Raw genomic sequence first — 26,592 nt, 5'->3', positions numbered from 1 at the left:
GGCATAGGAAAACGTGTTTGTTTGTTTGGTAATTGTCTTTATGGCCAGAGCAACCATCACTTTTAATAACGAGCCACTCACTGTAACTCTCTCCATCAGATCAATGGAATCATTCAGACTCTGCCAGTGAATATCAACAGTGGAAGAATCGTCATCTTTAAAAGTGGGGACTACACGGTGCTGAAAACAGACTTTGGCCTTACAGTCAACTATGACATGGTCTACAGCGTCTTCCTGACACTTCCTGCTCGATTCCGAGGCCAAACCAGTGGTCTATGTGGGAACTTCAACGGGGTGGTGTCCGATGACTTTACTACCCGAAGTGGGTCTGTCATTACTAACGCCTTCACCTTTGGTTCCAGCTGGGTTTCTGAAGGCAGCGCTAGCTGTGACCACGGCTGCTCAGGTGACTGCCCGGTCTGCAGTGCAGACAAGATGATGGCCTCCAAGAGAGCCTGTTGGATCATCCAAGACCCCAGAGGGCCCTTCTCCTCCTGTCACTCAAAGATCAACCCGGCTCACTACTACTCTGACTGTGTCTACGACCACTGCCTGACTGAAAGGAACAGCACCGTCCTGTGCCATGCCGTTCAAACCTACGCGGCCGCCTGCCAGGCCTCCAATGTGGCCATTGGCAGCTGGAGGAACAGCTCCTTCTGTGGTGAGTGAAGTAGTTCTTCGTTTTAAGGGAGTGAATCAACTCTGCCAGAGAAAAGAAGAACAGGATACACTTTTAAGCAATAATGAAATTATGTGTGTGTTCAATGTACATTTGATAAATGCTTTATTGGTAAAACCTGTATGTAGAATGCCTCTGAGTTCTAGCCAACATTGTTTCAAAAATTAACCACTTTGCTTATAAGCAGTCTGTGGTACAGGCTGGCATCCGTAATTCTCTAGTTTCATATATAGTGACAGCTCCATATGCACATTCATGAAGCTACAGACATTAGCACCTTCTGAAACTGAAGATTTTTCTTTTTATTACAGTACATTCAATTTTGTCTTTCGAAACATCGGCTAACATAGCGCCAAGTGGCCTTTCGTATTGTATGGGCCATTCGGTTTGCTCGCCTCTCTAACTTCCGGATGTGAATCCGGGAGTGTAGCTGCTGGTGCAGTGGCACCGAGGCTGTGGGAATTGAAGGACCTCCTACTGTGTTATATCCGCTGCAGTTGTTTTAAAAAAGAGACACGTTCTATTGTTTTTTGTGTTTGCTTTTTACAACTGCCTGCCTGGGGGTCTGTATCATGACGGGGAGTTAAATTGACAGGAGGTGCTTAGCAGTGTAGCAGAACAATGGGGAACGACTGAGAATTGAAAACGAGAAAGATGATAGGAGGGCTAGAGAAGGAAAGAAAGAGAAGTGATGGGAGCGCAACAAGAAAGGGTAGCACGAACAACAATCATTGGCAAAGCCAATGTCTCTTGACAATGGCAGATCGATGAGCCTCTGGCATTGTTAATATGAATGTTCTTTAGCTGTATGTTGACACCTTTAGGTTTTGCCACTGTTTGTTTATTTGTGTCTATCTTTCATGGAGTGCGCTTGTCAGCCCTGTTTCTTCGTTAGGGAACCGCCACGAATAAGGCACAATGAGGGCCGGACTGGAAACCAAAACCGGCCCTGGCAAAGTGCTCAGCCGGCCCCCAGGGAGTTGGGGGTGCCGTCGAGATGTTTGCCAGGGCCGGTTTCGACCGAATTTGTTACAGAAGCCGATATTGCAACTATGCTGCAAAAGCGGTCCTGTAACAAAAACGGCCCCCAGGGGTCCAAAACCGCCCCGCACCCTGGTGGCCCACCAAGGAAATGCCCGGTACCCGCTTTGGCCAGTCCAGCCCTGGGCACATGACTGAGCCAGAGAAGTAACAGCAAATATCCAAGAAACCAGTTGCAGACACAGCTAAAAGATAAAGGGCAAGACCAGCACCACATCAAAAAGTGCTGATTATTCAAATATCCCTATGGGAGGCAAGATGGTAAAAAACAAAACGCTTCTTTGAGCCGAAATCAAAAATCCCCAGCTGAGCGTAATATAGACGATTACGGTGCAAGAGTGTGTGTTTGTAAATATAAATATTTGCTATCTATACATTAGAGAGGCATTCGTTGAGCAAAAGCATCGGAGAGGCAGCGTCTTTGGTACAACCGGCTGTTGCTAGTAAAAACAGGAGGGCTTTTAAAGAAATAAGAAAGTAGTCCCAAAACAATGCCCTACAATGTCCACTGCATATGTTTAACAGTAGTTGGGCGGTGCGCTTGTGGAGGGATAAACACCTGAATAAACAACACCAGTGCAGGACAACACAACACAAAATGGAGCAACAATGGTGCCGAGGGATCCATGTCCTAAGGTAATCCAACTAGAGCTGTCATTTAATGCCGACCTGGAATTGGATGATTTTCTATCATTTTGGTGCTTGCATTAGGATTCATGGCAACCATTGACTCCAAAGCGTCAATTAAGTGGTGTAAGGGTCAGTTTTAAAAAAAGATGCTTGAGCATTGTTGGGGTGACAAGTCTGGCAATCGAAAAAGGCAAATTAAATATTCTATGTCAGTCTTTCATGACTGCCCTGTCAGTGCTTAATTTGTAACAAATGCCAGGGCCCTTCTGAGAAGACTATTGCAGCCTGTGCCATGTATTGACCCTGCCAGTGCTGCCACTGACAACCCAACATAACACCTATCCATTACACTCCTACTAGCGTGACAATTCAAACTATTTCAGGCCACACAAAGACATAATAATGGCATGGAGGAGGGTATTTTTCATTTTCAATGCAATTTGACTTAATAAACACAGTTGTTGTGCTCATTCCAAAATTAAACAGACACCGCCACCTGGTGTTGAACTGTCACGAGAGCCGGTGCTGATAATTAAGTGCTGATGTTGTGCACTGGACACCACTGGCTCAAATTAAGCACTTGCCCTATTCCACAAACATTGCTGTCTCACCACTGTAATTACCTGCAGCTCTTTTGCTGCTCCCACTGGTTTAGGAAAACCTCATCTGCTACATGATGTGACATGTGCAGACCGGCAAAACACTTCACATTATCACAAAGAGTTCATGTAAAGTAGTAGGATAATATGTCACTTTAATTCAATAGTTAAAGACTGGTGCTGGCATTGATCGCGTGATAGGTAAAGGCTTGTGTCGGCATTGATTATGAAGGCTGGTGATTTCATCGGTCATGTGATAAGTTATGGGGGGTGTCTGCTTTGGTTATGTGATAGCTAAAGACTGGTGTCTCCTTTCGTAATGGGATAGGTAAAGACTGGTGTCCGCATTGGTCATGTAATAGGTAAAGGTTGTTGTCTGCAGTGGTAATGTGATAGGTAAAGGCTGTTGTCTGCAGTGTTCATGTGATAGGTAAAGGCTGTGTCTGCAATGGTCATGTGATAGGTAAAGGCTGTTGTCTGCAGTGGTCATGTGATAGGTTATGCTTTTCGTCTTTTGGAACTAATAGTGTCTGTAATACTGCATTTTCTGACTGCTAAGTTTGTTAGCGCTTTCTAACAGACAATGTATTCCTTTTGGTATCTGCAGGCATAGAGTGTCCAACCAACAGCCACTATGAACTTTGCCATCGGAGGTGTCAGGACTCCTGTGTCTCCTCATCTTTGCTCTCACACTGTGATGCCACCTGCTCTGAGGGCTGCGTATGTGATGATGGGTACCAGAGAAGTGGCGACAACTGCGTGAGAGCGGAGGAGTGCGGCTGTCAGCACGAGGGGATGTACTACAGCGTGAGTATAACTTCAGCACTGGTATTGCAAATGAATAATTTCACATTTCAAATCTTCTGTTCAGTCTCCTCCTATTCTGTTAGAGTCTTGTTCTCTTTGTCTGTCTATCTATCTATCTATCTATCTATCTATCTATCTATCTATCTATCTATCTATCTATCTATCTATCTATCTATCTATCTATCTATCTATCTATCTGTCTGTCTGTCTGTCTGTCTGTCTGTCTGTCTGTCTGTCTGTCTGTCTGTCTGTCTGTCTATCTAGCCAGCCATCCATCCATCCATCCATCCATCCATCCATCCATCCATCCATCCATCCATCCATCCATCCATCCATCCACCCACCCACCCACCCACCCACCCACCTATCTATCTATCTATCTATCTATCTATCTATCTATCTATCTATCTATCTATCTATCTATCTATCTATCTATCTATCTATCTATCTATCTATTTCCCTCCAATCTCTGCTTATCTTCCTTTTTGCATGTCTTTTCCATGAATGTCTGTCCTGTCCTGTAAGTATGGCCTATACTATCTGTGTGTTCTTTTGTCTGAGCATGTCGTGTCTTGCCTGTCTCTTTCCTCTCTGTAACCTTCTATCTCTCGCTGTCACATGTTATCCATGCATGGAATTACTTTGTCTTCAGTTTCCTCTCCATATAATCCCCTTTCTCTGTCTCACAGGTTGGAGAATACATCTGGCTCTCTGACTGCTCCAAGAGGTGCCGCTGTGACTCCACTGGTAACTTCCGCTGTGCTAGCAGCAGTTGTGCCCAGCGACAGGAGTGTGCAGTGAAGAATGGGAAGCTAGGGTGCCAGAGCCCGTGGGCAATCTGCACGGTGACCGGAGACCCACACTACCACACCTTTGATGGGACTGTAGCCAATTTCATGGGGACCTGTGCCTACGAGATCAGCCAGGGCTCAATCGCTGCTTCAGGATTCTCCTACCGGGTGGTGGCAGAGAACAGACGCTACCAGAACCCCAAAGTGTCCTTTGTGTACCGCGTCACCGTCTGGCTGAGCAGCACTGATGAGAACTTCAAGCTGGTCTTTGAACAAGGAAAGGTTCCTCTGGTGAGATTAACACTTTATCTGTATTATAAATGATAGACAGTTCCATACTAGTCATGTTCACCTGATTCACTGTTCAAAAGCTCCCTCCCCAGATGCAAGAACTTCACAACATAATCCAACCACAGTTTTGAAGAAAAATTTGTTTTATTGGTGTGTAACAATCCAACTTTTAAAATCGACATAGGAAAATTTAGACAGCATTCAAGGCCAAAGCAAACATTACTCATAATATTGTTATTGGAAATATTTAATATAGTTATTTACATTTGTCGCACAAACACTAAATACAGGCACATGTTTGATTCCAGATTTGCGTGGAGAATGAGATGGATGCAGAAAAGTGTGCTCCAGTGTAGTACTGTATGATTCGTGTTTTTACTATCATAGTCGTTGTACTTTTACAGTTAGATACAATTATAAAAATTGTAGTTTTGATAACTTTTAATACATTTCTAGAAATCTTGTTCGATATTGACTTGTTTCGGATAGCTCCAAAAAGGCTTCATGGCCACAAAATGTCCATTTGAAGTTTAATAGACAGGAATCCTGTCTTAGTGTGCTGTGGGTTCTGTTAACCGCTGCCATGTGCTCACACTGTACAAAGTGTGTGCATAACTAGTGTCTCATCTTTCAGAGGGACCAGAAGAAGCTATCGATCCCTTGTTATTGATCCCAAAACCCTTCGCAGTCTTTTCAGTGTTCAATGCAGAAACTGTTTTAAAACAAGTGGTGAGTCAGCACTTTAATGACTTAACCAAGAAATATTGGAGGCCACGTGCCATTAATTGACTCTAATGACCTACTAATTGATATTTTACCAGCAGACTTCGGTAGTTACAACGTGATTGATTTACATTTGGCTCTTGTTGCTTTTAAAAATGGTGATCTGTCAAAGGGATATTTGATGTCTTCCAGATCAATGGAGTCAAGAGCAGACTCCCAGCCTTGGTGGGGTCTCTTGGAACCGTCACAGCGGCCAAGAGCGCCATCTCTGTGGACACAGCCTTCGGGGTCCGCATCCAGTACAACGGGGTAAACACAGTCACAGTACAAGTTGGGCCCCAGTACAAGAACCAAGTGCGGGGCATGTGCGGCAACTACAACGGAAACCCCAAGGACGACAAGGCGAAGCCGGATGGAAGTCTTGCGCGCAACGACGCAGAGTTTGGGAACTCCTGGAAAGCAGACATCCATTCAGCAGGGTGAGACAATTTACGTCTTAACTTTCAGAAAAGAAACACTAAAATATATACAGCATTCTGTAGCTTGAGGAAGTGTTTGATGATGTTTTTCTTTTCCTTGCCGGGTAAGTGGTATTTTTGTCTCAATTATGTAAAATTAAAAAGACCATAAATACCGAAATACCAAGGTCAGATATACGTCTTATGATATACTGAGACACTAGTGAAGTTTAGAGCAAATAAATGGTAGATGATACATGGGGGCAGTGAAATGTATAGTGAATAATATACAGCATATTCAGGAGGAGCTGCTCATGAAATGTTCATAAAAAGCATGAATGAATGAATGAGCGAAGCCGGTGTGTAAAGCCCTCTGTAATCCAGAAAGTGCTTCCAGGCGCTGTGGAGGGATTGGACAAGTTATTGAATTTGGGTCCTATTAATAGGATATGGAGGCATCCCGGAGATCCGCACAAGAAACCGCAATCACTGAAATATGAATGATGTAAACTTCTCAGCACCAAAAGTGCTGTACAAACAACATGTGTTCAGTGCACCTCAGTAACCACCAGGGCCCAAAGGGGACTCAGCAAGGCGGTGATCAGTAGTTAAGGGGCACAGAGCCCTAGCGCGATCCTCATCCACTACCTGCCTAGCCAGGGGGGCAGGGCAAGCCCCCCTTCTGTGCAGACCCTTCCATGCCCTGCGAGGGGCAGACCAAAGGGGTAATTCTAAGAGTGGCAACTTTTGAATGAGTATGTGCCATCTGTGTCACTTAGCTTTACTGCTTCACATACCGCTGCACAACGGGCATGATGCCGTCCAGTGGATGCTGTGCATGCCACACACACTCTGATTGTCCCCTGCATTGTGTCTTCACCAAAGGAGGGTATTATAAGCACAGACATAGCCTGCCCTGCTCCCCGCTGGGACTCATTGCAGCTGGGACTCATTCACTTGGGAAGAGAGGAGTAGTACAATTCCCACTGAATCGTACACTGAAAGTTAAAGAAGTCTGTATTGCTGCGCATTCTGAGCTTGAGAAATTGCCGGAAATGGAAACAATCGCAGTTTATAAGTGTCTTTCTGAAGGGGGTGGGGGGCAAGAGGAGCGGCGTGACCAGTGTTTGTGAAACAGCAATGGTCGTGGTTTGAGGGCAATCATTGAAAAGGATGCATCCTCCCTCTGTTTGTTTTAACACAAATTCAATTCATATCAAGTCCAAGACTCCTTACATTTGAGTTTCATTCTCTCTTCTCTCCTCAGGTGTGAGGATGATACAGGTGTGAGCAGCTCCAACGACACCTGCACCAATCTGGGAGCCATCGAGGCGCAGTGCAGGATCATCACCCGCCCATCAGGCCCCTTCGATGAGTGCCTGTGGCACGAGGACGCGGAACCTTTTGTGGCCTCTTGTGTGTATGATCTCTGCTTCTACGGCACCAACAAGGGGATGCTCTGCACAGCTGTCCAGGCCTACGAGGACATCTGTAACCTTCACAGCTTGGTGATTCCAGACTGGAGGGCGGAGCTGCAATGTGGTAAGTCAACCACCCTCCTACACTGCTTTAAATACTTGAGCTGCCCCACTCCATTAATCCCTTTCACAAAAATAGCCTGGACAAACAGTTAAGGACATATTTACTTTGTGTTTCTCAGAGGCATTTGAATTTGACTTTTAAACCCCACTAGTCACAAGCACAGTGTTTACATAATATATAGGAAGGGTTTAATTAAGCAACAAGCAAAATATTGCTCATAAGATATTCCACCTGTAGCTTCAAACCCGTCAACTTAAAATTGATGAGTTTACTTTGTGTTGTTCTTCCTAGATGACAACTGCACTGACAACAGCCACTATGAACTGTTTGGCACTGGCTGCCCAACCACCTGCCGCAACCTGAACCAGAGTGCGCCATGCGCTGCAGAGAGCGTGGACGGATGCTTCTGTGATGAAGGGTTTGCTCTTCACTCTGGCCTTTGTGTCCCTGTAAGTCAGTGTGGCTGCACCATGGATGGCGTCTACTACAACCTGGGAGATGAGGTCTTCCTAACAGACACCTGTAGCCAGAAATGCACCTGCATCGCCCAAGAGATGGTGTGTGAGGCCCACACATGTGCCGCCCTAGAAGAATGTAAGGTCATGAATGGAATCAGGAGGTGCTACCCTGTAAACAGCGGAATCTGCTGGGCCTCTGGAGATCCTCACTACCGCACCTTTGATGGAGTCACCTTCGACTACCAGGGCACCTGCAAGTACACCCTCAGCAAGTCTACTTCCCAGACCGGCTCTCTCGTTGACTTTAGCGTCGTAGTACAGAACGAGCACCGATCATCACCAGTGGTGGCCTGGACGCGAAGAGTGGAAGTAAATGTCTATGGAGAGCAAATTACTATAACAAGTGGAGAATATGGCCAAGTTCAGGTAATGAAAGACCTGATTCCTATTAACATGCAGAAATTGACCTAATCTAAAAGAGAACGTGATGTGTCTATGTGTTAATGACAGGTCTAAGTAACCATTAGGAGAACAAATAAACCAGTAGCAAGAATGGGGAGAACAATAATTGAATCACGCTAATAGTGGAAATGGTGTGAGGCGTTTTTAAACATGTTTAGCATACTGAAAATGAAACGAATAAAATATGTGTCGAGCATGAGTCAATTCCAGAGGTACAAGCCGTGTAGCTTGATTGCTTCTTGAAGAGGTAAAGCACAGCATCACTTCTGCACTCTTTTGCATACTGGACAATTAATACAAACAATAAAATGCCACGGAGAATGCCCAGAGTGCAAAAGAGCCATATGTTGTACAAGGAAGTATCCTGCATTGTATATAGCAAGCACCAGGTAACTCACTTTTTGAAAAATCTTTAATTGCACTCAAGATTGCAAGCCTGTCCTCATAAATACAATGTTGAGGACCCAGTAACAAGCATCATGGGCGCTCACTCTTGGCATTAGTTGGGTACTGCCAGCGATAGCCACGTTGAGAGATGAAAATAAAAGATTGAGCTTCCATCAGTAATGGATACATGATGCACCACTTTGCGTTGACATGTCTTCTTCATTCATTTTATGCCAATCAACAGCCACCCTGCAAAACAAATTATCCACGGATAAACAAATTAACCATTTTCGTGAGTGACTCTAAAAAGTGGCAATCTAGATTGTAGACAAAATGAGAGCCAGCAGAACAAATGTATATGTCAGTTTTTCAAAGTAAGTTTAATGAGGATAAATACAGTAGATATCTTGTATGGTGGACAAATAATAATGATAGGATCTGGGCGGGAGAAGTTATGTGAAGTTGTCTATTATGATGTACAAATGTGTTCATCAGGAATCTTTATGACTTCAAATATGATTCATTTATCACAATTACAAGTGTGTATATGCAGAGGAAATGAAACTCCAACATGAGTCATGAGTAAAGAAACTACAAAGAGAACCATTAAGTGCCTCTCCTATACTTTAATGTAAACTATGCATAATTATTTAATTATTTCAGATCAATGGCGCCCAACATATTCTCCCAGTTTCCAGTCAATCTGGGAAGATCCAAGTGTATTACAGTGGCTCCTCTGCAGTCGTCCAGACAGACTTTGGCCTTGTAGTGTCCTATGACTGGTGGCATCACGTAGCTGTGCAGGTGCCTGCAGCATACTCAGGATCCCTTGCTGGCCTTTGTGGAAACTTCAATGGGAACAAGAGTGATGACTTCAGGATTCCTGATGGATCCCTGGCGGGCAGTGCCATCACTTTTGGAAACAGCTGGGAGGAAGAAGACGAGGACTCTGCTTTCAACTGCATAGACACTGACAATCCACCTGTGTGTGGTGAGGACATGGTGTCCCAGTTCAGCGACCAGAACCACTGTGGAATCATGAAAGATCCAAACGGTCCCTTTAAAGACAGCATCAATGCTGACACTGAGGTCTACTTCAAGAACTGTGTCTATGACCTGTGTGGAACAGACGGCGATCAGCAGACACTATGTGAAATTGTGAAAAATTATGCCCATCATTGCCAGAGCCGTGGCAATGCCATACAGCCATGGAGGACACTCACTGGATGTGGTATGTCGAAAAAACGTTTGATTTTTATTGATTTTACTCCTCATTATGCCTTTTAGTTACCCCAGGGCAGTGTAGGTGAGTTACAGTTTCCATAGTGTAATGATGCGGACCCAAACAGTGCAAGATAGGCCCTAATATTACTTTGCTGTCCTGATTTTCTGAAACACATGAAATGTGACTTTATCTGGGAAACAAATACCTTTCTTTGCCCCTTGGATAGAAATGAGTAAATCCACATGAACACACTTGCTGTTCATAGCTTACCTATAATTGCCACTTAGCTACTTATTATAATAAAACAAGCACAGAGGTGGGTATATCTGCCTTCATCTTCCAAATAGAAAAAAAACCTTCTATGTAAAATGCTTCATTCTGTGACTGAAAATCCGTTATATGTGATACTTTCACCACAGATTTACCTTTTATTTTATCACTGCAATCCTTATTTTATTAAATATTGTGGATAATGGACCGATTTTGAGACATATAATATTCTGTTACATGGGTTTCTTGATCCATCTGACTGAATCAGAATAAAATAATCTTCTTTATCCCTGCATTACCATAGTTATGGGTTTGGCTGATTAATAGTTCGCTGTTTCCCACATCATTGACACAGCTCTAACCTTTAAATAGGTCTAGGAACATATTCTGTCCTCTTTACATTAGGAACTGTTCTTGAAGAGAAGGCTCTAGTGAATTCTACTGCTGGTTGTAGGAACCAGTGAGTCAATGTTTCCACGCCCCTGTCTTATGTATTACTTCCAAAGCTATGAGAAACACAGAAACATTTGTGATGTGTATACAGTGCTCCAAGGACACTGCTCTGGTATTCCACATCATCCCACATTTTTTTTTGCTATCATAATCAATATTATCAAAAGTAGCAATAGTAGTGATAGTAGCAGTAGTAGTGGTGTCAGAAATATGTTGTCTTTCTTATTGTAATTATATTTGTACAGTTTTTCTGACTGTACATTGATGAGCACCATGTATCCATGTAGGTCTCAATTTAATGCCATTTTTATTTTACAGGCATTACATGTCCCAGTAATCAGAAGTACGAGTTATGTGGATCTTCTTGCCCTGCTACCTGTGCCAATGCCTCAACGGTCTGCCGCGGTCAGTGCAAGGAAGGATGCCAGTGTGAGAGCGGGTTTGTTCTAAGTGGCACTGACTGTGTGCCACAGAGTCAGTGCGGCTGCACAGAAAACGGCAAATACTACAAAGCAGGAGACACTTTCTGGAAACAGGACAACTGCCAGACTTTGTGCCGGTGTGATGGCTCCACCAGGACTGTCCAGTGTTCACTCTCATCTTGTGCCACTGGTGAGACTTGCACCACTGTCAAAGGCGTCTATGGCTGCCATGTTCTGCCTGATGGTATCTGCCGGGCCTCAGGAGACCCTCATTACACCAGCTTCGATGGGAGAAGGTTTGATTTCCAGGGCACCTGCAAGTACGTCCTGTCTGAAGTCCAAGGCTCCAATGGTTCTCTGCCCTTCTTCAGAGTGGAGGTGAAGAATGAAAAGCTGCCGGGCCTGCAGGTGGCGGTGACCAAGGAGGTCTTTGTTTCTGTGTATCAGACCCAGATACATCTCCAGAGTGGAAAGCGTGGCACAGTTGAGGTAAGTTATAGTTTGGATGAAGTCATCCTAATGTATGCCAACTTCGCACATACGTCCTCATTAATAACTTACCCATGTTTTCTGAGCAGCAAACAGTGTTCATTAAAGCTCTGAAATGATGCTTTTCTTCACCGTGCTGTCTTGGTTAGATGGCTATGTTGGATATGGTTTCTCATGTTTTTTTTGCTCACAATGATGGTTGGCTTACCACGGCCACGACAGGCTGTTAGCCGTACCTAAGAATAGGCTAGCTGCTTTAGAGACAGTTCTTGTTTCTGGCTCCGATAGGTTTAGACATCTTTGCTCAAATTTGTTGTGGATTTCTGAGGACATTTTAATGTGGGTGTTGTTTTACCCCATCTACTTATATTCAGAATGCTTCCCTGTGATCTTTCTTTCTTTTGTTTATTTCCGGTCTTGTGTAGCTTGGTTATGGTATGGTTTTTCGAATTAAGAAACACCTATTCTCGCGAGAGCACAGCTTAGGGTGCTTTATATATGTAAAGTAGCTATCTGCATTCCGGATTGCTAATGTGCTCATCACGGCAGAAATAGTTGTACAGGTGACTTGTAAAGACAATAATTCTAGTTGGGGCAGGCTAATGTTCAGCTGTAAATGTTATAAAAGTGCAGTTACGTTTAATGTGACGAGGTTATCCATACCGCAGCTGAAAGGTGAGCATGTGGTGGGGACACCAGGGTCAGGTGAGGGACTTAGCTATCAAAGCTTCAGTATTATAGAGATGTCTCTTGGACACCTAAAAACCACGAAACAAGTCACTTTAAAAAGACAACTCACAATGGTCCCATCTGGTGAAAAGGCATAGGAAAACGTGTTTGTTTATTTGGTAATTGTCTTTATGGCCAGAGCAACCATCACCTTTAATAACGAGCCACTCACTGTAACTCTCTCCATCAGATCAATGGAATCATTCAGACTCTGCCAGTGAATATCAACAGTGGAAGAATCGTCATCTTTAAAAGTGGGGACTACACGGTGCTGAAAACAGACTTTGGCCTTACAGTCAACTATGACATGGTCTATAGCGTCTTCCTGACACTTCCTGCTCGATTCCGAGGCCAAACCAGTGGTCTATGTGGGAACTTCAACGGGGTGGTGTCCGATGACTTTACTACCCGAAGTGGGTCTGTCATTACTAACGCCTTCACCTTTGGTTCCAGCTGGGTTTCTGAAGGCAGCACTAGCTGTGACCACGGCTGCTCAGGTGACTGCCCCGTCTGCAGTGCAGACAAGATGATGGCCTCCAAGAGAGCCTGTTGGATCATCCAAGACCCCAGAGGGCCCTTCTCCTCCTGTCACTCAAAGATCAACCCGGCTCACTACTACTCTGACTGCGTCTACGACCACTGCCTGACTGAAAGGAACAGCACCGTCCTGTGCCATGCCGTTCAAACCTATGCGGCCGCCTGCCAGGCCTCCAATGTGGCCATTGGCAGCTGGAGGAACAGCTCCTTCTGTGGTGAGTGAAGTAGTTCTTCGTTTTAAGGGAGTGAATCAACTCTGCCAGAGAAAAAAGAACAGGATAAACTTTTAAGCAATAATGAAATTATGTGTGTGTTCAATGTACATTTGATAAATGCTTTATTGGTAAAACTTGTATGTAGAATGCCTCTGAGTTCTAGCCAACATTGTTTGAAAAATTAACCACTTTGCTTATAAGCAGTCTGTGGTACAGGCTGGCATCCGTAATTCTCTAGTTTCACATTCATGAAGCTACAGACATTAGCACCTTCTGAAACTGAAGATTTTTCTTTTTATTACAGTACATTCAATTTTGTCTTTCGAAACATCGGCTAACATAGCGCCAAGTGGCCTTTCGTATTGTATGGGCCATTCTGTTTGCTCGCCTCTCTCACTTCCGGATGTGAATCCGGGAGTGTAGCTGCTGGTGCAGTGGCACCGAGGCTCTGGGAATTGAAGGACCTCGTAGTGTGTTACATCCGCAGCAGTTATTTTTAAAAAGACACACGTTCTATTGTTTTTTGTGTTTGCTTTTAACAACTGCCTGCCTGGGGGTCTGTATCTCTGTTTACCTGTGACTTGACAATGGCAGATCGATGAGCCTTTGGCATTGTTAATATGAATGTTCTTTAGCTGTATGTTGACACCTTTAAGTTTTGCCAATGTTTGTTTATTTCTGGTTATCTTTCATGGAGTGCGCTTGTCAGCCCTGTTTCTTCGTAAGGGAACCGCCACGAATACCGCACAATGAGGGCCGAACTGGAAACCAAAACCGGCCCTGGCAAAGTACTCAGCCGGCCCCCCAGGGAGTTGGGGGTGCCGTCGAGCTGTTTCCCAGGGCCGGTTTCGACCGATTTTGTTACAGAAGCCGATATTGCAGCTATGCTGCAAAAGCGGTCCTGTAACAAAAACGGCCCCCAGGGGTCCAAAACTGCCCCGCACCCTCCGGGCCCACCAAGGAAATGCCCGGTACCCGCTTTGGCCAGTCCGGCCCTGGGCACATGATTGAGCCTGAGAAGTAACACCAAATATCCAAGAAACCAGTTGCAGACACAGCTAAAAGATAAAGGGCAAGACGAGCACCACATCAAAAAGTGCTGATTATTCCAATATCCCTATGGGAGGCAAGATGGTAAAAAACAAAACGCTTCTTTGAGCCGAAATCAAAAATCCCCAGCTGAGCGTAATATAGACGATTACGGTGCAAGAGTGTGTGTTTGTAAATATAAATATTTGCTATCTAGACATTCGAGAGGCATTCGTTGAGCAAAAGCATCGTACAGGCAGCGTCATTGGTACAACCGGCTGTTGCTAGTAAAAACAGGAGGGCTTTTAATGAAATAAGAAAGTAGTCCCAAAACAATGCCCTACAATGTCCACTGCATATGTTTAACAGTAGTTGGGCGGTGCGCTTGTGGAGGGATAAACATCTGAATAGGCAAGACCTGTGCAGGACAACACAACACAAAATGGAGCAACAATGGTGCCGAGGGATCCATGTCCTAAGGTAATCCAACTAGAGCTGTCATTTAATGCCGACCTGGAATTGGATGATTTTCTATCATTTTGGTGCTTGCATTAAGATTCATGGCATCCATTGACTCCAAAGCGTCAATTAAGTGGTGTAAAGGTCAGTTTTAAACAAAGATCTTAGAGCATTGTTGGGGTGACAAGTCTGGCAATCGAGAAAGGCAAATTAAATATTCTATGTCAGTCTTTCATGACTGCCCTGTCAGTGCTTAATTTGTAACAAATGCCAGGGCCCTTCTGAGAAGACTTTTGCAGCCTGTGCCATGTATTGACCCTGCCAGCGCTGCCACTGACAATACCAACATAACACCTATCCATTACACTCCTACTAGCGTGACAATTCAAACTATTTCAGTCCACACAAAGACATAATAATGGCATGGAGGTGGGTATTTTTCATTTTCAATGCAATTTGACTTAATAGACACAGTTGTTGTGCTCATTCCAAAATTAAACAGACACCGCCACCTTGTGTTGAACTGTCACGAGAGCCGGTGCTGACAATTAAGTGCCGATGTTGTGCACTGGAAACCACTGGCTCAAATTCAGCACTTGCCCTATTCCACAAACATTGCTGTCTCACCACTGTAATTACCTGCAGCTCTTTTGCTGCTCCCACTGGTTTAGGAAAACCTCATCTGCTAATTGATGTGACATGTACAGACCGGCAAAAAACTTCACATTATCACAAAGAGTTCATGTAAAGTAGTAGGATAATATTTCACTTTAATTCCATAGTTAAAGACTGGTGCCTGCATTGATCGTGTGATAGGTAAAGGCTTGTGTCTGCATTGATTATGAAAGCTGGTGATTTCATCGGTCATGTGATAAGTTATGGGGGTGTCTGCTTTGGTTCTGTGATAGCTAAAGACTGGTGTCTGCTTTCCTAAAGGGATAGGTAAAGACTGGTGTCCGCATTGGTCATGTAATAGGTAAAGGTTGGTGTCTGCTTTGGTTATGTGATAGGTAAAAACTGGTGTATGCACTGGTTATGTGATAGGTAAAGACTGGTCTGCATTGCTCATGTGATAGGTAAAGACTGGTGTCTGCATTAGTCATGTGATAGGTTAGGGCAGCCTCAACATTGGTCATGTGATAGTTAACCCGTTGACCGCAGCGAAAATTCCACCGTGGCGCGGGTGATTTATGACTGGGCGTGGTTAGGACGGCCACCGTGTCCGACACATGCAAAGGGTTAAAGGCTGGTGTCTGCATTGCTCATGTAATAGGTGAAAGCTGGTGTCTGCATTTCTCATGTGATAGGTAAAGACTTGTGTCTGCATTGCTCATGTGATAGGTAAAGGTGGCGTCAGTATTGGTTATGTGATAGGTAAAGGCTGGCATCTGCATTGCTCTTGTGATAGGTGAAGGCTGGTGTCTGCATTGCTCTTGTGATAGATAAAGGCTTGTGTCTGCATAGCTCATGCGATAGGTAAAGGTTGGTGTCTGCATTGCTCATGTGATAGGTAAAGGCTGGTGTCTGCAATGGTCATGTGATAAGTAAACGCTGGTGTCTGTATTACTCAAGTGATGGGTAAAGGCTGGTGTCTGCAATGGTCATGTGATAGGTAAAGGCTGTGTCTGCAATGGTCATGTGATAGGTAAAGGCTGTTGTCTGCAGTGGTCATGTGATAGGTTATGCTTTTCGTCTTCTGGAACTAATAGTGTCTGTAATGCTACATTTTCTGACTGCTAAGTTTGTTAGCGCTTTCTAAAAGACAATGTATTCCTTTTGGTATCTGCAGGCATAGAGTGTCCAACCAACAGCCACTATGAGCTTTGCCATCGGAGGTGTCAGGACTCCTGTGTCTCCTCATCTTTGCTCCAACACTGTGATGCCACGTGCTCTGAGGGCTGCGTATGTGATGATGGGTACCAGAGAAGCGGCGACAACTGCGTGAGAGCAGAGGAGTGCGGCTGTCAGCACGAGGGGATGTACTACAGCGTGAGTATAACTTCAGCACTGGTATTGCAGATGAATAATTTCACATTTCAAATCTTCTGTTCAGTCTCCTCCTATTCTGTTAGTCTTGTTCTCTTTGTCTATCTATCTATCTATCTATCTATCTATCTATCTATCTATCTATCTATCTATCTATCTATCTATCTATCTATCTATCTATCTATCTATCTACCTATCTACCTACCTACCTACCTACCTATCTATCTATCTATCTATCTATCTATCTATCTATCTATCTATCTATCTATCTATCTATCTATCTATCTATCTATCTATCTATCTATCTATCTATCTATCTATCTATCTATCTATCTATCTATCTATCTATCTATCTATCTATCTATCTATCTATCTCCCTCCAATCTCTGCTTATCTTCCTTTTCACATGTCTTTTCCATGAATGTCTGTCCTGTCCTGTAAGTATGGCCTATACTATCTGTGTGTTCTTTTGTCTGAGCATGTCGTGTCTTGCCTGTCTCTTTCCTCTCTGTAACCTTCTATCTCTCTCTGTCACATGTTATCCATGCATGGAATTACTTTGTCTTCAGTTTCCTCTCCATATAATCCCCTTTCTCTGTCTCACAGGTTGGAGAATACATCTGGCTCTCTGACTGCTCCAAGAGGTGCCGCTGTGACTCCACTGGTAACTTCCGCTGTGCTAGCAGCAGTTGTGCCCAGCGACAGGAGTGTGCAGTGAAGAATGGGAAGCTAGGGTGCCAGAGCCCGTGGGCAATCTGCACGGTGACCGGAGACCCACACTACCACACCTTTGATGGGACTGTAGCCAATTTCATGGGGACCTGTGCCTACGAGATCAGCCAGGGCTCAATCGCTGCTTCAGGATTCTCCTACCGGGTGGTGGCAGAGAACAGACGCTACCAGAACCCCAAAGTGTCCTTTGTGTACCGCGTCTCCGTCTGGCTGAGCAGCACTGATGAGAACTTCAAGCTGGTCTTTGAACAAGGAAAGGTTCCTCTGGTAAGATTAACACTTTATCTGTATTATAAATGATAGACATTTCCATACTAGTCATGTTCACCTGATTCACTGTTCAAAAGCTCCCTCCCCAGATGCAAGAACTTCACAACATAATTCAACCACAGTTTTGAAGAAACATTTGTTTTATTGGTGTGTAACAATCCAACTTTTAAAATCGACATAGGAAAATTTAGACAGCATTCAAGGCCAAAGCAAACATTACTCATAATATTGGTATTGTAAATATTTAATATAGTTATTTACGTTTGTCGCACAAACACTAAATACAGGCACATGTTTGATTCCAGATTTGCGTGGAGAATGAGATGGATGCAGAAAAGTGTGCTCCAGTGTAGTACTGTATGATTCGTGTTTTTACTATCATAGTCTTTGTACTTTTACAGTTAGATACAATCATAAAAATTGTAGTTTTGATAACTTTTAATACATTTACTAGAAATCTTGTTCGATATTGACTTGTTTCAGATAGCTCCAAAAAGGCTTCATGGCCACAAAATGTCAATTTGAAGTTTAATAGACAGGAATCCTGTCTTAGTGTGCTGTGGGTTTTGTTAACCGCTGCCATGTGCTCACACTATACAAAGTGAGTGCATAACTAGTGTCTCATCTTTCAGAGGGACCAGAAGAAGCTATCGATCCCTTGTTATTGATCCCAAAACCCTTCGCAGTATTTTCAGTGTTCAATGCAGAAACTGTTTTAAAAAAAGTGGTGAGTCAGCACTTTAATGACTAAACCAAGAAATATTGGAGGCCACCATTAATTGACTCTAATGACCTACTAATTGATATTTTACCAGCAGACTTCGGTAGTTACAACGTGATTGATTTACATTTGGCTCTTGTTGCTTTTAAAAATCGCGATCTGTCAAAGGGATATTTGATGTCTTCCAGATCAATGGAGTCAAGAGCAGACTCCCAGCCTTGGTGGGGTCTCTTGGAACCGTCACAGCGGCCAAGAGCGCCATCTCTGTGGACACAGCCTTCGGGGTCCGCATCCAGTACAACGGGGTAAACACAGTCACAGTACAAGTTGGGCCCCAGTACAAGAACCAAGTGCGGGGCATGTGCGGCAACTACAACGGAAACCCCAAGGACGACAAGGCGAAGCCGGATGGAAGTCTTGCGCGCAACGACGCAGAGTTTGGGAACTCCTGGAAAGCAGACATCCATTCAGCAGGGTGAGTGATTTTTAATCTAAGTAAACTGGAAAACAGAAACCTCAAAAGAGCAAATTGAATGTTAAGCGAGAGCACGAATAATATGTACCTTAAGGCTCACACCTGATTTTATTTGGGGCAGAGATATCGTTCATGAATCATGATGTACTACCTTTAGGGCGTATATGATGATTGGAAGTGATGTAGAAGGAATTACACATACCCCTTATATGGCTAAACGAATGCGTTAGGAACAATATGTGAGTGAGTGAATAGTATCTGTGACTTGACCAAACCGCAGGACTGCTCACCCATAAGTCACTCCTAAGTCAAGCATTCTTTAAGTTTGATTTACATCTTCACAGTGAAGATATGCCCAGAGGGGCTGATTTTTTGACTGATTATGGTGGCCTATACTTCGGGCTCTGCCATCAGAAATAAATGGAGTAATCTTAAAAGCAGAGAACAATTTTTCTGGATCCATCGAGGCTGCACTGACACCTATTTAGGTGTTTTTTTTATATCAGAACACTAATGGGAACTTGGACTCGATGCCTTAAATGGTGCTGGGATGGCGACCAAATTGGCCCTGAAGAGCAAAGTTCTGTTACAGAACAGGAACTATGCTACTTACAGAGCAAAGGAACCACAGCTGTCAGCACGCGTCCATGATAAGAATGCCTAGTAATACGAAGAAATAACAGCGCCCTATATCTACACACATACTAGGCACACTATCCACAGGTAATGGCTTGACTGGTGCCACTCTCTTTTAGTTTGAAACAGGGATAATGACATATGTTTACAGCTAACGAGTAGTAAATGTTTACACTGTACAGATGAAGATATGGTAAAGAACTCGTTCTTACCACAATAGACGTGATGTTGGGGGTCAGCCAGGGACAAATTATAATATTTTTTAAAACACTATTTGAGAACTACATGTTTTCACTGTCATTATTGTCATATTAATTTATGGCTGCCAATAACTTTTTGCACAGCCGATATTAGTACCTGAAACTTGGTTGGCTGACTATAGACTTGTCATCTGGTTAGTTGAATATTTTATGTGAAACCCGGAGATGTGCGATTCTATAGAACAATGACCAGTGCACCGAAGAGTCATTCTAGGGAATGGGGTGTCCATTCAAGAGAGGTCATTAGTGCATTTTATATGTAACTATCACCAAGGGACAGCTCAGCATTCCCTATTACCAGATGTTACCAGAAGCCAGCTGGCATCATGATGGGGTGTCGCTGCTGCAGCACCCCAGCGCTAGACACAAACTACCACCAGGCAGGCGATAGGCAAAGGAGTTAGTAAAGGTACCTTCTCGATTGCAGGAACGGGGAACCAGTTTGTTATCTCCCCTTTCTTGGGGTACCCCAAGAGTGCCTAAAGGGAACATTAGATGAGTAGTCTGAGGGCTCCTTGGGAATAGGGTTCCTTAACTATCTCAAAAGAAAAATGACACAAGAGAAAGCATGGTGAGGAATGTACAACAGGGACTGTATGGTGGTAGTGGTCATGCTTATTGAGCACAAGACTCTACACTGCCCTGCCTCGCACTGAGAGGGTCACACTGCTGCCTCACTTTGGTGTTAGATCGGCACATTTGCAGTATGTGTTAATGAAACTGTAGATTTCTCTGTTGTACTTTAAAAAACGTCTAAGCTTCAGAAGTCAGCCATAACAAAGAACAGTCCCTTCTTGTGACTTTTTAAAAATTGTTCTTCTTGAGCGAAGCAGAGGAGCAACTCTTATTGTATTTAGCGCAGATTGAGTTTATATTGATTTTTCTGTAGAACTAACAAAATGTCTGGAACTCTTTTTAGGTGTGTGGATGATACAATTATGAACAGCCCTAACGACACCTGCACCAATCTGGGAGCCATCGAGGCGCAGTGCAGGATCATCACCCGCCCATCAGGCCCCTTCGATGAGTGCCTGTGGCACGAGGACGCGGAACCATTTGTGGCCTCTTGTGTGTATGATCTCTGCTTCTACGGCACCAACAAAGGGATGCTCTGCACAGCTGTCCAGGCCTACGAAGACATCTGTAACCTTCACAGCTTGGTGATTCCAGACTGGAGGGCGGAGCTGCAATGTGGTAGGTCAACAGCTCTGTGCACAGCTTTAGATATGCTTTAGATATCTGGCATAGCATTTTCCAGTCATCCCTTTCTCAATAGTACAAAGGATACACAGATAAACAGTGAGCAATATCAGCAAATGTTGCTAAATTGCAATGCGTGTTTGAAATGTTTGTTTCAATTCTATACAGAAATCTAATTTGTGTTTCTTAGAAGCATTTGAATCTCAGCCATTTTTGAAAATCCTGGTACCTGAATGTACCTTGAACAGGATGTTAAAAACAAAAATGAATTCAGCAGTACGCAACGCAATGCTCTTGACTTACTGCACGCTCATTTATAAAACTAGTATCAATGACATTATTCTACCCAATTTTATTCTCCACAGATGACAACTGCCCTGAGAACAGCCACTATGAACTGTTTGGCACTGGCTGTCCAACCACTTGCAGCAACCTAAACCAGAGTGCACCTTGCGCCGCAGAGAGCGTGGACGGATGCTTCTGTGATGAAGGGTTTGCCCTTCACTCTCTCCGCTGCATCCCTGTAAGTCAGTGTGGCTGCACCATGGATGGCGTCTACTACAACCTGGGAGATGAGGTCTTCCTAACAGACACCTGCAGCCAGAAATGCACCTGTACTGCCCAAGAGATGGTGTGTGAGGCCCACACATGTGCCGCCCTGGAAGAATGCAAAGTTGTGAGCGAAATCAGAAAGTGCTACCCCGTTGAAAGTGGTATCTGCTGGGCCTCTGGTGACCTTCACTATCGCACCTTTGATGGAGTGGCTTTTGACTATCAGGGAACCTGCAGGTACACCCTCAGCAAGACCAGCTCACAGGCAGGCTCTCTCAATGACTTCAGCATCATGGTACAAAATGAGCACCGATCATCACCAATGGTGGCCTGGACGCGAAGAGTGGAAGTAAATGTGTATGGAGAGCAGATTTCTATAGAAAGTGGAGAACATGGCATAGTTGAGGTAAGATGATATTTGTGTAGGTGATGTTATTTGTTCTTCTCAGTTAAGTAACTTGATGACTCTTTCTTAATCTTAGATCCAAGCAGCTATTAGGAAATCATTTAAGACCAATAGCAAGAATGGGGTATATATAGATTTGTAAAGTGCTCTTCAGGTGGCACTAGTTATCAGACACTTTCAACACAATGAGAAATACATCTAATGAACTGATCTCTAGGTCTGGTCACTGTGCCAGTCACCGGCGAGCAGGCTAGAAACCAATTGTCACCTTTATGAGCAGGAAATCACATGGTCACGATCCTGTACATTTGCCCATTGAAGAATGCCATTAGGGAAAATGCTGGGTGCTTAACGAACATATCCATGTATTATAGCTGGACGTACGTACATTTATGCACTTCTCAGCAAGTCTTCAGTGACCACAACAATGTCATATTTTTTGCATATTAAACAGCATCTTAAGTAGGCCTGGGCGGTTAACTTCGCTCTGTTCGCGGAGTTTTCAGAGTTTTCTGCACTCCGCACTCTGCGGAGCTCGCGGAATGCAGAAAACTGCGCTTCACAATGTGCAGCAGAGTTTTTTTCCCTGCTCGCGATTGCGAGCGGTAAGTTCGCGAGCGCGAGCTGCCGCTCGGATAGAATTTCTACCCGCGGGGCAGGAATACCAGCACAAACTGCAGTTCACACTGCACTCTGCCACTCGCAGAGCTTTGCTGAGTTGTTTTGCAACTTTGCGGAGTTCTGCATATCAAAACTCTGCGAACTATGCCCAGGCCTAATCTTAAGCACCTTAAAGTGGAACATTGAATTACAAATTTGAGACGCATAACAAAAAACACAGAGTATTTACAGCTATGGTCAGCCAGAGCATAAAATAAAGACATGGCACCTGAGCAAACAAATGACCACAATGCACCAGTCATTTATAGGTATGCTCCTTTGGTGTCAGATACTGCCTTTTCCTGCCTAAATTTCTGCAAAATGCTTCTAACTTATCACCGTATATAGACAAAAATAGGAAAGATTGTCTGTTGACTGTTACGCTTCATTGCTAGACGTTTATAATGAAGTGTGAACCAGGCCTCGCAGATGATGCTGAACATCAAAGAGTGATCACCAGACATGGCCATGGGCCATATTGGATGCTTCCTTCAGGTCACAATGAGGGGGATTTGGAAGGGGAGGGACTTGAGCTTTCACCATGAACATTGCTTGAAGCCGAAATTTGAAAAGCAAGTTATTTTTCCACCAATTTTGGAAGTACCCTGCAAGCTCTTTCACACATAAATTGTAGATATCTAGGGACGTGTTTAAGAAGCGATAGATATATACAATATATACAAATATAAATAATGCCACAGAACAAGATTGTGCAATATGTTCCCGAAATGCTGGATATAAACTAAAGGAATGGAAGCTAAAACAGTAGTTCAAATACGCATGCCAATTTTGGACAACTGATCACACTGCTGTAATATTATCCAGAAACTACAAAGAAAATAGCATGCTGTAAATTTAGAAATCGTTAACTTTAGTATGTTTAGCATGATTAAGGCATTGGTAATAGTATTTTTAGGTAAACAGAATATCAACCATGTAGAAGGAGTGTATAATTTATACCACTGTCATAATCATATATTTTGATTTATTTCTTTTTATATTAATTTCAGATGAATGGCTCTGAGTGTAATCTCCCAATTTCCAGTCAATCTGGGAAGATCCAGGTCTATTACAGTGGCTCCTCTGCAGTCGTCCAGACAGACTTTGGCCTTTTGGTGTCCTATGACTGGTGGCATCACGTAGCTGTGCAGGTGCCTGCAGCATACTCAGGATCCCTTGCTGGCCTGTGTGGAAACTTCAACGGGAACAACAGTGATGACTTTAGGGTTCCTGGTGGATCTCTGGTGGAAAGTGTGGTCACCTTTGGAAACAGCTGGAAGGAAGATGGTGAAGGCTCTCCTTTCAATTGCATAGACACTGACAATCCGCCAGTGTGTGGTGTGGATATGGTATCTCAATTCAGCAACCAGAACTATTGTGGAATCATGAAAGATCCAATGGGTCCTTTTAACAACAGCATCAATCCTGACACTGAGGTCTACTTCAAGAACTGTGTTTATGACATGTGTGGAACTGATGGTGACCATCAGGCCCTCTGTGGAATTGTGAAAAATTATGCCCACCATTGCCAGAGTCATGGTATTGCCATCCGGCCATGGAGGAGCCTTCTAGGTTGTGGTAAGTAGGTTTATTTCCACATATTCAGTACATTGGTAGTCCTGCCTACTCAACAACTTTTATGAACAACAGAAACAGTGGAGTTTCAGATGGAGTTACATTTTCACAGTTTACCATTATGCAATTTGCACATTCACCACAAAAGATCTACATCAAAACACCAAATCATCTTTTCCCAGAATAATGATATGGACTAATTGGGAAGTCAATGTCACTGTGACTTAGAACATATCTAGGAACATTTTAAATTTCTACAAGCAGCTCTAAAGGCCAAAGTTCCTTCTTCAATACAATTGGTATTCTAAGAAGTTGACACTGAATACCAAGATGACGTGGAGCCAACCTACTTTTAATATCTCCAGAGAAATGTAGTAGTCACCAATCATTCTTGAAGTAGTTTCCAGTTTATCAAGATTCCCCCAAAAAAGATTGAGATTTCCATCTGAATCCAATATATGCCATATTGCAAATATTCTGGAAAAGGTTCAGATTTTTGCCTTATGCTTCCTTGACAATCATTCCATGCCTATGTGGGCAACAGAAGCTCCCCATGTATGAATACTTATTGAATGGGTCCTTATGTTCCTATGTGTGTGAAGTAGGCCACCAGTTCCAAATTTGTCAAAATTGCACCCATGTAGGACATAATACTAGACACGGGTGATAATTTTCTGGCAGACGCAATGGTTTGTTATTAGATTTCACTGAAAAGAAAAAACTGGTCTCCTTTGTGCTTTATGAATCACACATGCCTTTCTTTGCTTCACATACTGCTTGGATAACAAGACAAAAATCATTGAGGTTGGCTAACTTTATGACTGAATTACAACTGTAACTCTGTAAAAAATATTTCACTGTTGATTTTAAATTCTGAAAATTTGTATTACTTTTAGCTTTTGCAAGATTAATATTAAGGTTGTACTTGTTGATGGATTGTATTAACCCATCGGACAAGGAAATGTGATTTATTGTATACCATACTTTATCACACTTTATCTTATCACTACCATGCCTTATCATACCTTACCTGACATATTGTACTATATACTACAAATGCATTTACATAACTATAGATGTATGTGTATGTGTGATTATGATTGAAGTTGGTTGTCAAATTGTGTTAAACTAGCTGTAAAGTTGCCTCCAGTAGTATGCCTCTGGTTAAAGTGCATCTATTTTGTTTCTTTTTCTGCAGAGTTGAACTGTTCCAGTAACCAGCATTATGAGCTGTATGGATCTTCGTGTCCAGTCACATGTGCAAACACTACTGTGCCAGCTACCTGTCTTACTCCATATTCGGAAGCATGCCAATGTATGGCTGGATTTGTGCTCAGTGGCATGGACTGTGTAGCTCAAAATCAATGCGGTTGCACAGACAATGGAAGATATTACCATGCTGAGGAAACTTTCTGGAAAAAAGACAACTGCCAGACATTATGCAGGTGTGATGGCATGACTGGGCTTGTCCAGTGCTCAAACTCTCCATGCACAAATGGGAAAATATGCACCACCATCAAGGGTATCTATGGCTGCCATACGCCACCCGATGGCATCTGTCGAGCCACGAAGGACCTGCACTACACCAGCTTTGATGGAAGAAGGTTTGACTTCCATGGCACATGCAGATACATCTTGTCTGAGTACAGTGGAGTGATAGGAGATCGGCCCTTCTTCAGAGTTGAGTTGAAGAATAAGCAAAGCCAAGTCCTTCAGTCGGCCATATCAACAGGGGTGTTTGTCACCTTGAACCGGATGCAGATACATCTCCAGAGTGGCAGAAGGTCTACTGTCAAGGTAAACATGAGTGGGTTGCAACTCAGAAAAGCTAGACAAAACAAATTAACAAATATAAAAAGAGAAAGTCTATATTTTCTGCTGAATGTTGATTACATTTATGTAATTTTCTGAGAATTCAAAAAACCCCAAAGATCAGCGACGGCTCGTGGAGGTAGTTACAGTGGGGCAGGAGGGCGGGGAGGGGGAGGGGCAGGGCGGAGGTTGCTAAAAACCGGCATATAGATAATTGCAGGTAAGTAAACAATTTAATTAATAAAACGAATTTCGTAGCTCGCACTGCATTGCATTTTGCGATGCAAGGCGCACTACGAAATTCGTTTTATTAATTCAATTGTTTACTTACCTGCAATTATCCATATGCCGGTTTTTAGCAACCTCCGCCCTGCCCCTCCCCCTCCCCACCCTCCTGCCCCACCGTAACTCCCTCCACGAGCCGTCGCTGCCAAAGATATTCATGAACATCTATGAACATAAAACACAAATGCAATGCTTGCATCCAGTGCAACCTACTTGTGTCATATAGTTGATTACCAAAGTTTTAAATACTTCACTTGACGTTGTGATAGGACAGACTCTATTATCCGTAGGACTTCCCGTATGATTTCTGGCACGAACACATTTAT

The 26,592-nt window shown here is 43.5% G+C and overlaps 1 protein-coding gene across 1 annotated transcript in view; it reads left to right on the top strand.

Annotated features, from left to right (window-relative positions):
* Positions 1–26,592, top strand: part of LOC147701387 (uncharacterized) — a 194,049-nt gene that overhangs the window by 117,051 nt on the left and 50,406 nt on the right. The window contains exons 51-66 of the mRNA XM_086929343.1: positions 100–661; positions 3,557–3,756; positions 4,446–4,838; positions 5,754–6,040; positions 7,287–7,561; positions 7,853–8,445; positions 9,532–10,099; positions 11,135–11,727; positions 12,647–13,208; positions 16,486–16,685; positions 17,289–17,681; positions 18,594–18,880; positions 20,696–20,970; positions 21,342–21,934; positions 23,605–24,172; positions 25,368–25,966. Coding sequence (XP_086785469.1) covers positions 100–661; positions 3,557–3,756; positions 4,446–4,838; positions 5,754–6,040; positions 7,287–7,561; positions 7,853–8,445; positions 9,532–10,099; positions 11,135–11,727; positions 12,647–13,208; positions 16,486–16,685; positions 17,289–17,681; positions 18,594–18,880; positions 20,696–20,970; positions 21,342–21,934; positions 23,605–24,172; positions 25,368–25,966 — 6,948 coding nt within the window. The remainder of the gene's footprint in view (positions 1–99; positions 662–3,556; positions 3,757–4,445; positions 4,839–5,753; positions 6,041–7,286; positions 7,562–7,852; positions 8,446–9,531; positions 10,100–11,134; positions 11,728–12,646; positions 13,209–16,485; positions 16,686–17,288; positions 17,682–18,593; positions 18,881–20,695; positions 20,971–21,341; positions 21,935–23,604; positions 24,173–25,367; positions 25,967–26,592) is intronic.

Source organism: Lissotriton vulgaris, chromosome 7 (assembly GCF_964263255.1).
Source record: "Lissotriton vulgaris chromosome 7, aLisVul1.2, whole genome shotgun sequence".
NCBI lineage: Eukaryota > Metazoa > Chordata > Amphibia > Caudata > Salamandridae > Lissotriton > Lissotriton vulgaris.
This window is presented reverse-complemented; position numbering and strand designations above follow the sequence as displayed.